The sequence below is a fragment of the Lepidochelys kempii genome, chromosome 15 (genome assembly GCF_965140285.1).
Source record: "Lepidochelys kempii isolate rLepKem1 chromosome 15, rLepKem1.hap1, whole genome shotgun sequence".
NCBI lineage: Eukaryota > Metazoa > Chordata > Testudines > Cheloniidae > Lepidochelys > Lepidochelys kempii.
Genome location: NC_136394.1, coordinates 23,523,831 through 23,538,812, shown reverse-complemented (window position 1 = coordinate 23,538,812; position 14,982 = coordinate 23,523,831). Strand labels below are relative to the sequence as shown.

Here is a 14,982-nt window from a genome sequence, read left to right as displayed (position 1 = left end):
ATAAATGTCCAACATGACAATAGTTTTACTATCGTGAGAGCACTCCCTATGTGTTTTATAAAGATTACCAGTCATTTACTACTACATACAGCTGGCATAAATTTACCAGATGACTGCTCAGATACTATGCTAGATAATTAAGAATGCTTTAAATACCTACCTAGAGAGATAATTCTCAAAGTTTTGCCATATACACTCCATGCAGAATAGGCAATTTCAAAGTAAGAGATGCAACTTTGTCAAAGGCCTGCTTCAAAAATTATTATTGATCCCCTGCTGGGTTCCTCTACAGTGCAGTCCATTAAAGCGCCCAATAAAGTATCCAAACCTGATTGTCAGATTGGTTGGAATATCCATTTATGGTTATTAATTCAGATTACCTACTCTAGGTAGTGGGGGAAGATGCTGAGAAAAGATAAGGAACAGCAAAAAAATTATTCAGAGAGTGCGTGCATAAATAGAGATGAGAGATTCTAGCTCCAGCTACCTTTTGTTCTCTGACATGCGGTCAGTGTTGTAAAAAGAAAACCATCTTTTCACGCGTCCTCTATTGCATGGGACACAGAATGGCATTGAAGCACAAACCCAGAGACCTCAGTGGGTTTTTCTAACATGTGGTTTGCCAAAAGCAGACAGGTGACAAGCTTTCTCCTGCTTTGAGAATTTCTCATCCTTTTATTGTCACAACCTTGAGTTTACATTTTGGAACACAAGTGTCAAGATGTTTAACACAGCTGGCTTTGTGAATAAAGTCTGTTGGGACATCATGGGCTGAAGCAAAACAGTACAAGCCTGTTCTCAGGAAAGGTCTCTGGAACAGCAGAGGATACTGGTGTTTAGCTAAAACACAGAGGACTGTTTGACAGGTTGCAATTACTCCTGCCACGTGCATCAGGCTGCTTTCTGAACCTACACTTAATGGGGTGCAGATTGGCTATTATGAGGGTTTTTTTAAAAAAATGGCATCTTGCTCAGGTCACATATGTGATGTTATTTACGCTGCTAATCAGGGTTCACCTTTGGCTGCAGGATTTGCTTATCATTCCTGGATAAACCTCAAAAAATCACCAAATTTCTTTCTTTCTTTTTTTTTTAATGACATTACAGGAGCAAGTTTATAAAAAGAATAGCAAACATCAGAAATCTCAGCTTTGACCTCCATGAATTTCACGATACAATTGCCATTCTAGCTGACACCTCTGAGATCCTAGCACATGCTGTGTATAGTACACAAGTTAAGGAATCAGTTTCCTCCAATATATGTTTTGTTAGGAGATAAGACAGTAAATAAAATTTCGTTTTGGAATCTATGAACAAACATGTTTGCTGATATGTGTTTGTGTGAGATCAAGTGTTATGGTAGTACACTCTATAATATACATCTAGAATAATATTGAATTAGGCTGATATGTGCTGCATAAGGGCCACGAAAAGAATCTGTGATTAAGAACCTCTTTCTCTTCTATAGTTTAATCTACCTTAACTTTGTCTGCAGGATGTGTCCTCCTGCCTCTTGTTCCTTGGGAATCCCAATATGAATTAAATCTGTTATGCAGGAAGACAAAAGTGATAAAGGATGACCTTTAACTTTGGCATGATAGCCTGCAGTATTTGTGATTTACCATCTGTCATAGTTGATCATTCTTAATAATGATACAATTTATAAAATGTTCACGAGGAAACAGCTGGAGCCTGAGAAAGGGTAGAGGGGCAGGGATATGACCTTCTAGTGACATGAATGAATGTTGGGGGCAGGGGGCAGGGCATACAGATCCTTCTGGGCCTGATTCTGCCACCCATGTATGTAGAGAATTGTACGTGACTGCAGAAGTAGTCCCAGTGGAATCAACAGAATTATGCATGAATTAAGGTACTGCTCAAGGTGACTAAAGATAGCTAAATTTGTAATTTAAGATCTTGCAGCCCCTTCACATGCAGAACCCCTGTTGGTTTCAGTCATGGGCATGTGAGGACAGCAGGATCAGGCTCCCAAGTATGACCAGTGAATAATCAGATATTGCCCAAGCTCACTGCTCTTCTACTGGCATTAAAGTGTGAGACTGGCCACTTGGCATAAGGCAGAGTCAATGGAGTGTAACTGGATTAATTTAGGGAAAAAACCCTTCAAAGAACAATGAGCACTTATGGAAGATTGTAAATGTTCCCTAATGTTTAATAAACACATAATCTCAGTTGTACGTTCTCACCCTTGGATGAGAAAGTGGCAGATTTTACCTGTGAGTCACAACAGATATGCGGTAGTGGAAAATATAAATAGCTTTCCACCAAGTGGGGTTCATTAATATATGTTTGAATCCTACAACACCATTCAGCTATGAGAGAAAAGTACACCAGAATTGTTTTGGATTATAATAATTTTAGCAAATCATCTAATTTATATATTAAGCTTGCTTAATAGTCTTACATTGCCTTGCTCTTTGATCTGAAGCAAACAGTGGTGAATAGTTTATCTAATGAGGTTAAAAAAACCCACGTCACAACCTGCCTTGTAATTTCTAAGAGGTGTCATTATGGGACTGGAGAATGGGTTCCAAAAGATTAGTTCCAATGTTACAAACTTCTTTTCACGAGATACACACAGGGGGAAAAATAAAAATAATAAAGGAATGCAATTCTGCAGACAAATGTTTCATCTCCATGCCTTCTTCACTAAAGACAATCATTTCAACTAAATGCCAAAAGGCATTTAGCTGTAACATTTGTCAGCAGAACAGGGCTGGCTTTAAGTTTCCCTCCTGATTTACAATTGAGTATTTTTATTAGATTTACTGTACTGCCACATGTTTTGTTAACCTCTAAGAAATAAGCCGGCCTGTACATTAATCATTAGGATTGATATTCATCCTCGTGTACAGGGCCAGCAGAAGGTCCTCTGCATTACTTAAGCAATGCAGTGCAGATAGGGGTAGGATGTTTGCAGAATGGCTGCTCACGGATACTTGTGGGGAAGAAAAATGCTCTTGTGGTTAAGGTGTTGGACTTGGGACTAAGGAGACTAAGAGTTCAATTTCTGGCTTTGGAATAGACCTTGTCTACACTTGCGGTGATGTGTAGGGTATGTATAGCTATCCGACACAGTGTAGCACTAGATGAACCGCTATGCTGATCTGTTGGCCAAGAACCTCCACCACAGGAGAGGAATGCAAGTCTCGGCCCGGCGGAGTTCCTCGGCCAGGCTATGACCATGTGTTTCAGGGGAAGACACCGCGCTATGCAGCACAGCTATTTAAAGCCTAATTATTTGGGATTTTCATACCACTCTTGTGGGTTTCATAGAGGGGGGTTCATTAATATCCACGGCAGTCATTCCTCAATAATCCCTACTCTCGGTAACGCACACACCATGTTAATAGGGAACGTTGGCAATCACAGCTTTATCATGACTCTTGACAAGTCTCCCATTCATATTTCCCCACTCCCCGGTTTGTCCAAAGCAATGAGTTGTAAACATTTACAGTAGATGCACATAGGGTTTATTCATATTCAAATAAATCCATTATCCTGGCCCGGAGTTTTGGTAGTTTTCTACTCTTCCTCTAGAGTATTTCTCTCAGTAGTGCCATCTAATCAGGTTTAGGTTTTAATTAAACAGCTGTCATTTGCTTCCTAGTTCTGTTGCGACCTGATGTTGTATTAAATTTTAATTTAGCCTAGGCTGGATAAGAAGTAGATTCCTTCAGACAACAAAGAAACACTATTAGCAGGTTACAGTTGTAATTAAGAAAAGCTCTGCTGAAGTGCTAATGCATTCAGGTACAGAGAAGGAATTAGAGATAAACACTTATGTAATTATTATTCAGGGATAGAGCAGGCAATATGAATATGCAGCTCCCACATGAGTTAATAGAATTCCATTTTTTGTATGCTATCTATACTTTTTTTAAAAAAAACCTCAGTTTACAGAAGCCAGACACGGGTGTTTACCATTTCACATCTGGGACGTTTTAGTCTCTGTGGTTAAGATCCTCAGCTGCTGAAGCTTGGCATAGTTTCATCAGCTTCAGTGGAGTTCTGCCAATTTATGCCAGCTGACCTGTAAATCAATGTTATTACCCTTCTGTAGATTTCAGGCACTGTCAGTAATAATCACTACAGACATGTTAAATTCAGGAAATGGTTCGTCTCTAACAAGCCCTACTACAAATATATAAAAGACACCTACTTGAGTCTCTCTGAAATGTTGTTACTTGTCAAAGATCCATTTTAAAAAATATGTAATATATATATCTTATGGACAGGCAATTAGTTCAGTTCAGACTTCACACTCTTTCTCACAGAGGAAATACATTTTTGGAGTCTGAAAATAGTTAACTCGTAAAAAGGTCTTAACACAGTCTATTGTAATTGCACAACACTGGATCCAAGCATCTGAGATATTGATTTTATATTGTAACTTTTCCTCCCAGTGAAGTTTATTTTTGTGATGCAGCAACTGCTAATCAGCACGGCGAGTTTCTCAACATGCTGAGGGGAACACGGGGCAACACTTTATGTCAAGATCAAGATAAAAGTATTTCAGAACATCCAAAAATAAATGGGCTAGTGATGTGTCAATTCTTAGACCTATTCTCTTGTCATCAGCTTCCCAGTTCAGATGAAGTGTACAAAAGGAATAACAATCCTTTTGTAACCTTTGCATTAACCTTCACTAGTGCCAAAGATGATGTCAATGTAGCTGATAATCACCAATTGGTTTTTAAAATGAAGCTTGTTGGGCCCCATTCTCCTCTTGCTTACACTGGTGTAAAGCAGGAACAACTGCTGGTTACTGGTATAATAACTGGTGCAAAACTGACATAGGTGAGATCAGCCGGGCCCATATAAGCCTTTGAAGTCAATGGGAGTCTTTCCATTAACTTTGATGGGCTTTGGATCAGGCCCTGAGTGGAGAGTTATGTGGTTCATATTCCCCTCCCCACCAGAAAGAGTTCTCAAAAGTACGATTATTCAGCTGTACTTGTTAATTATGTCCCTTGTGGGACATATTTTTCTACCTGATCCTTTGAAGAAAAAAGTCCTTTATGGAAGAATGACTTGGAAAATTGCATTGTGATAAAATGGTCCAGGTGAAATGCAACTTATCACAGGGGCATCACCTCACCATTATGTATGGGTCCTAGGATATATTACATATATACACACACAAGCATATTACTGTGTGTGTATATGTATAATGTCTGACTGTATATGGTTTGCAGGTTGCTCACCAATGGTTTTGGCATGGATGAAGCAGCCTGAATTTGATCCTATATGTCTTCTGCAATCTACATTTTTTTCTCCACAAGGTGATACATTTCGGTTCTCATTCTTGCTCAATCTATAGTCCTTGTAAGGACTTTGCAGGGTTTTTGTTTTGTTTTTTTTCACTTCTGCTTCTGTCATCTATTTCTTTTACTCATGCTGTCCCTCCCTACTTGATGGCAGCTGGTTATAAATGAGACTGATCAACATAAATGAACATTAAATAGTCATTTACTGCACAAAACATCTGGTTTATGCCTTACCTAATGGAGAACAAAGAATGTAAATATGGCTTCATGGCCAGTACAATGTCTCCAGGTGGGATTTTGATGGGGAAAGATTTTAAAATTTGCATTTGGCATTCTGTTGTTTTTGATGCCACATCTCTTTCTAATGTGACATGAAATGAAGGTTTCACTCAAGCCCCCAAAGAAGGAAACCACTTAACAGGCACATCTTTTAAGGAGAATTTGGGAAACAATGAGGGGGGGAGTCCTTTTATCGTAACACTTGGTATCCACACCTACAACCACTGACATAACTTGGGAGGTAGGGATGGAAAGATTTGTGTAGCTCTATAAAGATTGTGACATATGACCCTGTCTTCTGCAAAGCATGAAGAAGAATGCAGAACAAACCTGATCTATTGCATCATGCTGGCGATATCTATTGGTGTATTAATAATTTGCTATTTTGTATCATCAAATTACTTTAGCAGTGCACCTAATTTTTAAAATTGCAAGTCAAGGATGAAGGTCAATAAGCATCATGACTAATTTCCGACAACACTGGAAATGCCTACGTTGTGCCCGGTGGCCATGCTTCTTTAACGTGCATCCCCTTTTTGTGCATGTGTGTGTACGTGTAGGATACAGAAGTCCTCAACACGGCCATTCTGACAGGGAAGATGGTATCTGTTCCGGTGAAAGTTGTTGCTGTGCACGAGGATGGTTCTGTGATCGATGTTTCAGAGTCCACTGAATGTAAATCAGCTGATGAAGACGTCATAAAGGTATGGTGGCTAAACTAAGGTGTGCAAAGTGGAGAGATGGAGCGTCCCCTTTCTGCCCCACCTCATCATGCCCCTGAACAGAAGCCAACCACAATCTCTGTCCTTGTGCTCTCTGTGGCAGTTCAGGCCCTCAACTTTGCCGTCATGGAATCCCACCCAGAAAAGATCCAGTGTCAGTGTTCAAAAGGGCATTTGATTTCTGGAACTTATGCAGGGAGAGCATGCCCCTTCTGTATTGTGGAACCCAGCAATGCAGGTGCTGCGTGTGTGCCTAGCAGAGAGGCTGGTGTGAATCCCTGGATTGTACAGCATGAATGCATGAACACGGAGAGTGCAGGGCCCTCAGTGGTGCTGAACCACCAAAAGAGGGAGAATGGAATCATGGCCCTGCTTCTTTTTTTGCTTGCTAGCAGATCAATGCTGCTGAGGGGGAAGCACATGCTGTCTGGTGTTATACTTGGGAAGAATCAATCCGTCATTCAGGCACCCTTGTTGCCATGCAGTCCTTCTGCACCCATTATTACATAAATAGTAAGAGTTGCTAGGATTGATATATTGCCAGGTTGCTAATACACTCCTGACCTTTTTGACCTTGTTTTTCCAGTCCAGAGCTTCTCCTAAGCAAAGACATTGCACTCTACCAAATTCCAAGGTGGCTTTGTGATGTGTATAAGAGTGACAATTAGACCAAGAGTGAAATTCTAGTAAAAAACTTCTTTATAGTAAGATCTATGACTTTTTAAACCACCTTGTCCCACCTACTGTAGCAAAAGCAGACTTTGCTTTCAAAAGTAATAGGTTAAATCGGTTCCCTCTATATTAACACCAATCACTGGCGAGACAAAGGCATTGTAAATATGACCTTTTCAAGTCATTGACTGTATAACTTTGCCACTGTTGTTACCATATAAAACAAAGTCATTCAAATTATTATTATGTAGACATAAGGGTAGAAAAACATTTTAACTGGAATTGTGTGTCTATTATGTCTGCTTTTTGTTGGTGGTGCATAAGCATCAGATCTGAGTAGGATTTCTCTTACCTTTATCCTTACCTCTATGGAGTTTTCAGAGAGTAGTCTGGGAATGGTAGTTGTTTTTCTTTGTCTGAGTTGCATGGACACACCTGTTACAGAAGATAAGGCTCTACACTTACCTCTTCTGCAAACAGAGATCCTCTGACCCAGGAACTTTCATACTAACTACCTCTGCAGCCTTTGAGAAAGAACATTCCTTCTGGTCTTCTAGGTAGTAATTGTGTCTTCTCTAAATACATTTCTAGATCTGACAAACCATATTTATATGTTCTCTGTAGATTGCTATTTGAAGCACCAAAGTCCATGTCTTAGTATTTTAACTCATCATTGTAACCTTTTTTTGTAGATAAGACCATAGAGGTCTTAGTAGATAGCACATACTTTGTCAGAGAATTTTTCATGCTATCTTAGGAGAACAAGAAAATGTGTATCGTCAACCTATTATTCATTTTGAAGTATATGTACATGGATTTTCACCGGATCCAAAAATTCACCCTCTCGTCTTATTTAAAAAAAACTTGGAATGACTTCATTATCAGCCATTGCATCTGGTATGTGGTAACCAAACACATTTCAATTTATCTCCAAAGACAATAAAGGGGAGTGGGTTAAAGAACTTATTTTGTAACATTACTGGTGAAATTTTAGGGTATCTATTGTCAAATTAGAGAAGGTGTTTGTAGAAGTGTTACTAGAAGAGGAGGTGTTTTCATCAGTATCTTGTAAGTCTTGATAAAAATCGCAAAAAAAACAAAAACCCCAAGACATACTTTGGCATGCTGCATTTTATGACGTGAGCAAATTCTCTCATGCCACATGTGGACAAAAAGGAATTGTGCTGAAATGTGTACCGGACTCAACATGCACTTCAATTCAAATTCCATTCAAATTCTCTACATAAGGTAATTGATTAAAGAACTATAGTGATGTTCTATTGTCAGGTCTGGAAGGATCTGAACCAAATCATACGACATATGAGAGGGGTAGCTGTGTTAGTCTGTATCCATAAAAACAGGCTTTGAGTCTTGAAGTCTGGAAATCATACTACATCACCCTCATCATCAAATTCAACACAGTATTTTATCCACAAACAATTTTTCCTGACTGCAGCTTCCTTAATTATGTTATCAGTTGAGGTTTTCACGTCCCCAGACCAATGCTAGCTGGCTTTGTGCACGTTTGTTCAGGTTTGCTTGTATTTTTTGTTTCACTCTAACCCAGAAACTCCAACCCAACACCTAAGTTGGTGACAAAATCTATAGCCAGGCAACGTTTGCTTGCTTTTGGTTTTTTTGGGGGGTCCACACTTAGCTCTCGTTTTCATGAACACAAATAATTTCTGAGTTATCTAACAGAGACCAATTTACAGTACAGCTGCAGGGGGAGTTGATGGGGAGGGGTTATTTGTTGTGCATTTAAGTAAAATGTTTGTAAACTTTAATGGCCTGGTTCTCATTTGCAGTGTGACTCCGGGTTTCACCACTCTGGCAGTGTAATTAAATTTGTGACCGCTTTCTGATCCAATCGCATTGCCAAATGGGTGTAAATGGACCTTAGTGTAAATGAGACTCAGTCAGGCCTTATGTGTTTCTGTTTCCCAGTATATCCACTGAAATAAAATCACACTTCCTTTTTGCTTTCAACCCAATTTTTTTGACGTCTTTACCAGAGGACACATGAATGAATATCTCCACATGTGACCAACTTGATTTTCAAAGGAGCACAGTCGCCCGCTATAAATTTCACTTTTATTTTTTTGCTATGTACTATGCTGCTGTTCTTATCTGATTAGTGGCTCTGTTATTTATCACTTCACAATGAATTCAGGTTTCATAGGGGTAGCCGTGTTAGTCTGTATCAGCAAAACCAATGAGGAGTCCTTGTGGCACCTTAGAGACTAACCAATTTATTTGGGCATAAGTTTTTGTGGGCTATAAGCCACAAGGACTCCTTGTTGTTTTCACAGTGAATTGTTGCTCTTGTAAACTCAAGAACTGAGGGGGTTTTTTCACTTCAGAAAACCAGATACAGGTCTGTAACACAGAGCTTATGGACTTACCTTTTGTATTAGTAAAGTGTCTACTAGTTCTAGAATTTTCTGTGTTTAGAGAAGATTGGATCACGTTAGACATAAAAAGGTCAGGAAAAAGACTTCCTCCCTAATAAAATTAACATCTGCAGCCTATAGGGAGGTGTTACATTTCAAAACACTGCCTGTTTAAAATCCAGTTAGTTCAAGCAGCAGCCCTCCATATGGGTATGCTGTCAAAGCTGGGCATGAAGTTGTTCTGGTTCCTGAATTTAAAAGGTCCACTGGAGCCGGCAACTAAATAAGGCTTGACATGACCTCTAAGAAAAGAGACAAGCTTTCCAGTTGCAGTGGTGAATTTATACACTTTGTGAAAGCGAGGCTCCTGCCCTTTGACTGCTTTTCTTTTCTTTTTCCAAAATAGGTTTTATTCTCGGGCAGAATAAGAACTAAGGGCCTGATCCTAGGTTTATTCAAGTCAATGGGAGACTTTTCTATTGACTTGGCTGGGGTTTGGATCAGGCCTTAGAACAGTAGATCAAATTCAGCACCCTATATTATCCCATTTGCTTCAGACACTGAACAGGGTGTAAATCAGTGCTTAATTTAGCCTGCTATGTGAAACTTTCTGGCATCAAATTGATAGATTGATAATTGATAGAAGAGACTCTCACCTGGGACCATGCACGTCCTTTGGCTATTAGAACAGGTAGACCATTATATTACTAATTATGTAATTAACCAAAGGCAAGAGGTCTGAATCTCATTTATGCTAAGGCCAATTACCTCACCTTAGTCATGTAAAAGGGCCTAAAAGTGGGAGTAATTTTATTTTTTTGGATAATTGCAACAACCTCATAATGTATTTTACCCCAAATGATTGCTATGTTCTCTCTGCCTTAATTCCATCTGAATGTGGTTTTTAGCTGGGAATTTAGCAGGCTCGAACTCACGATTGTTAATGATCTGAGTTGGAATTTAGCACGGACACGGGCGGAGGGGTTCGCTATCTATTTCAGAAAGAACATGTAGCTGACCCCCTTGATAAGCACCTTTTGAAAAGTCCATATTGATTTCACTTCCAGACACATTTCCATGTGCCATACAAAGTTAAACCCTCTCATAAAAGTTGTCAGTTGGGTTGGATGTAATTTACTAATTTTGTGCTTCTTTACACCATTAATTCCATCCTGTATTGTTCCGTCCTAATTGCAGAGATGTCATATTCTGTTGGCCAGAACCGAGAGCATTGCATTCTTAACCTTTTATGTCTCTTTGGTAGATTATGAGTTAGTAGATTGTTAATGAGACAATCCTTTTTGCTTATTTCTGTCTTTGCTCTGAATTACAGAGATGTAATTCCACTGAATTCAGTGAAACCACTCTGGATTTACACTGATGTAAATGAGCATAACCATGTACTATTTATGTATGTTACCAAGTATGTATACATTTACGGCTGCCTAGATACCATGTTGATTGGGTGCTGTATAAATATGTAGGGCCCAGATCCCAAAAGGTGCCTAAGTCTTGAGTTTAGTTGTCTAAATCCCAGTTTTTGCTCCACTGTGATCCACAAAACTCCCGCTGAATCCTGTAGCCACCTAAACTCACTCATGACTATAGTTTCTGCCTCCGGACATGCACACTGCTGCGTCTCTCTCAAAGCATTTCAGTTGCCTAAGTTGAGTGCAGGACCTGATCTGGTAGGTGTGCTCAGGGAGCTACCTATTGCCCACCTTATGACGGTTAGCCCAGTGATTGAGTACTTGCCCTGGAGGTAGGAAACCCAGGTTCAGTCCCCGCTGCCAGAGGAGGAGAAAGAATTTGAAGAGGGGTCTCCTGACTCTCTGGAGAGTGCGGTCACCACTGAGCTATGCACATTGTCATGTGGGGCTCCCTCAGGCTCTCCTGTGGAAGCTGTTCCACAGTGGATAAATAATGAAAGAGTGATTGTAACAGCGGGGACTGGGCCCCGGGTCCCCAATTGGGGCCCTAACCCCTGGACATTCTCACTGCCTTTCTTTCTTTCTCTCTGGCTGAATGTGACAATGGAAAGTCACTGGGCCAGACCAATGGGCCAAATTCATCTGTGCTGTAATTCCATTTGTTTCAGTAGAGTTAAACCACAGAGGAATTTAGCCCAGTTTTTCTTTACTGAATGGACTCTCAACCACACTTATTAGATTCACAGGGCCTGCAATGCCACTGCACCCATGCAATGCCACTGATTTCAGCACAGTTACTCATGATACACCCTGTACTTAGGATCAGGCGCCTTCTGCCTAAGCAGAAGCATATATTGAAAACACCGGTGTCATAACATCCTGAGGACTGTTAGAGAATGCATGTCCCTTGTTAGCTTGCCAGGGGAAAGCACTCTAATGCATTATTCCTCACTTTCTGGTAATATGCTGCCTAATTATGATGAAGGTCAAATTCAAACCATTTCTGCCCACTGCTTTAGTACCGCAAACCGTATCTTGAATCCTCCATAATTAATGGTAAAGCAGTAGAAGACCGAATTTCCCCTCCCCACCACCCACTACTTCCTGTCTAGCTGTAGCTAACAGGGCTTCGTTTCTTTATCTGATATTGTAACGAACAGTAAAGCTGGTGGTTGACACAGATTGAAACATGACGGGGGAAGGAGAAACCTCATAGGAGAGAAGGGAGATCACACATACTCCGCCCCTCCCCTGCTAGCCTGTCCTTAAGGCCTACGTCAAGATAAAGAATACCTCTGGGAATGAGCTTTTCTGGAACAGGAATAAGTGCAAACACCATTTCCGCTTCTGTGTTTGTATAGCACCTAATACAATGGGGTCCTGGCTCGTGACTAGGCCTCCCCCAGGTGCGACTGCAGGACAGCTAAATCATAATGTCTGGGTGGGATGGGCTAACTGTGGAGGCTAACGTTTTTCAGACCCGGGTCACTACAGTTACGCGCCTGAACACGACTACTGTGATTTTCAGAGATGCTGAGGTGGGGAGACCATGGGCACTTGGGACATCTGAAAACCAAGGCGCCCAAATTCTGAAAATGTTGCCCCTAGGGCTAAAGGCCTAAGGGGATGATTTAAATAGATTCAGCCTCTCTGTTACCTACATGGCAGGAGGTCCTTTCAAGTGTCCAAGTGCAGAATGGCAACCCTGGATTAGCGCAGATGAAGGGGTATGCAACCCCCACTTGTTCCATACTCAGAGCCAGGTGGCTGAGGGCCTTTCAGGATAGTAATTTTTCAGTGACATGCTAAGCATATATGTGACAGCTGCCATAGCAGGGATTGAAACGGGACCCTCCGGAGCTAAAAGCATGAAGTGCTCCCGCTTGAGCTAATGCTCCTTAGCTGGGCCTGTTACAGACTCATGTTCTCTGTGGATCAGCCACATAAGGGGCCTGGCTCTTTTTGATAGGTTTTTAATGTCTTTGTGACAGAATTAAGAGTCTTTGGCCCAGATCCACAAGGTAGTCAAGGCTCCAAACTTACAATTATTGCAATGTTTGCAGAGATGATGTAGCTCTGTTAATCCCAGGATATGAGAGAGACAAGCTGGGTGAGGTCATATCTTTTATTGGACCAGCTGCTCTGCTGGTGACCGAGACAAGCGCTCGAGCTACACAGAGCTACTTCAGGCCCAAAGAAGAGCTCTGTGCAGCTTGAAAGCTTGTCTCTTTCACCAGCCACAGGCACCGACTTTCCAATGTTCCAGGGGGATGCTCTGCCCCAGGCCCCACCCCCACCCGCCTCTTCCTGCCCCTGCCTCTTCCTGCCCCTGCTCCATTCCCGCCCCGCGTCTTCCCATCCAGTTCCGCTCCCTCTCCTGAGCGTGCCGTGGCCTTGCTCCTCCCCCCCCCCCCCCCCCCGAGCCTCCTGAACACCGCGAAACAGCTGATTGCGGTGGGCGGGAAGCTCGGGCAGGGAGGTGAAGGCGCTGATCCGTGAGGCCCGCTGATAAGCTCGGGCAGGGAGGCTGGGCAGAAGGCGCTGGGGAGCGGGGGGAAGCTGATGGGGGGGCTGCCGGTGGGTGCTCAGCACCCACCATTTTCCCCCTGTTGCTTTGCCATTAAAATCGCTGATCAAGGGTGTAACTTACTGTAAATAACATGGACCAGGAATATGAAGGCTAATCTTATCTATCAGTCTATCATTTCTACAGTGTCTGTCACCAGACTACCTAAGAGCTTTATTCAGTGCCCAGTCATCGCTCTCAAGGAAATTGTTCACTCCAGGACTCAACCCTTTCTGGAAGCAGTGGAAATACGAAGCCAGCTTGGTTGATGGATTTACCTTGGTATCAATTGGTTTATTACAGCATGCCTTTTAGCCAGTTTTTTTTTAAAGTCAGTTAGTTCAGTGCTGTTGAAAGGTTCAGCAAAGACAAACCAGGAGATGCCAACACTATCCCTCCACAGTACAGATGGTCATGGGCAGCAAGCTGCCCTGAAACTGCCTCAGCCAATGGGAGTGAGATGGTTCCATTTAGTGGGTTCAGACCCCAGGTCCAGTCAGTCTTTTTCAGGATAGGGAGAGGGCCAAAAAGGCGCTAATTGGTGTCACTGGACCAGTATCACCAAGCCGTAGGATGGAAAATACTTAGTCATTGGGCCAGAGAAAATGAGAGAATGACTCTGTAGCCCAGTGCTTAAGGCACTCCCCAGTGACCTAGGCGACACAAATTCAAGTCTCTGTTCCGATAAGTAGTAAGGATTTTACAACAAGTAGAACAGTTTCAACAAGAGAGATTGAGGGAGATCCACCCATCACCCAGTGATTCAGGCACTATCCTGGGAGGACGAACCCAGAGTTCAAATCCTTTCTCCACATCAGCCAGAGTGGGGATTTGAGCGTGGGCCCCTCACATCCTGGGGGAGTGCTCTAACCACTGGACTAAAAGTTGCGGGGAGGTGGAAGGCAAAAGCACCCCCATTGTTCTGGGTAGGGCACTAGCTGCTAGGCAGCTTCGGAAAATGCCCACCCGAATGGGCCCTTCAGGTGAGAGTGGTAGTGGAATGACTACCTCGAGGATCTAAATTTTGGATGTAGGTGCCTAAAGTGGCAGTTAGCCACTCATTTCCTTTATAGAGCTAGCCATTAGCCTTGCAGTGCCTCAGCTCCCCATCTGTAAAATGGGGATGCCACTACTTCCCTACCTCAGAAAGGTGGTGTGAAGATAAATACATGAAAGCTGTAAGGCAGACCCGACACTTTCACAATGGTATATAGCAAAGATTTATTAGCCTGGCACTTTTTAGACAGCTTATGGCATAACGTGTGTGTCTTCTGGAAGCTATTTTTAAATACACAGGGTCTTCAAAGGTAGTTGGAATGTCTTGTCTGAGGGAGGAGAACACGTGTGATGAAGTGCAGTCACACAGCTTTCAGCAAAGGTGCTGCTGAGAGGAAGACAAAACTCAGTGGCTTTAGCATTTGGCTGCCATTAGAGCAAACAGTGTAAAAGGGCATTGATCCTAATCCTGGGAAACGAGTGCTTCAGTATTTTATGTGAGTCTGAAGTGTAATATTGCTGAGGATAAACACTGAATATTTCATATTAAGAGATGAACTGAGAGAACACTGGCCAAATTAGCCAGAACAAGGTTAGCAATAGCAAACTGTTGTGGGCAGAAAATGGTAAACT

General features: G+C 42.0%; 1 protein-coding gene across 1 annotated transcript in view; it reads left to right on the top strand.

Moving 5' to 3' along the window:
* The window catches only part of LOC140898584 (transmembrane protein 132B), a 361,301-nt gene that overhangs the window by 297,209 nt on the left and 49,110 nt on the right, over positions 1–14,982 (top strand). The window contains exon 5 of the mRNA XM_073312583.1: positions 6,131–6,274. Within this exon, the coding sequence (XP_073168684.1) occupies positions 6,131–6,274 (144 nt within the window). The remainder of the gene's footprint in view (positions 1–6,130; positions 6,275–14,982) is intronic.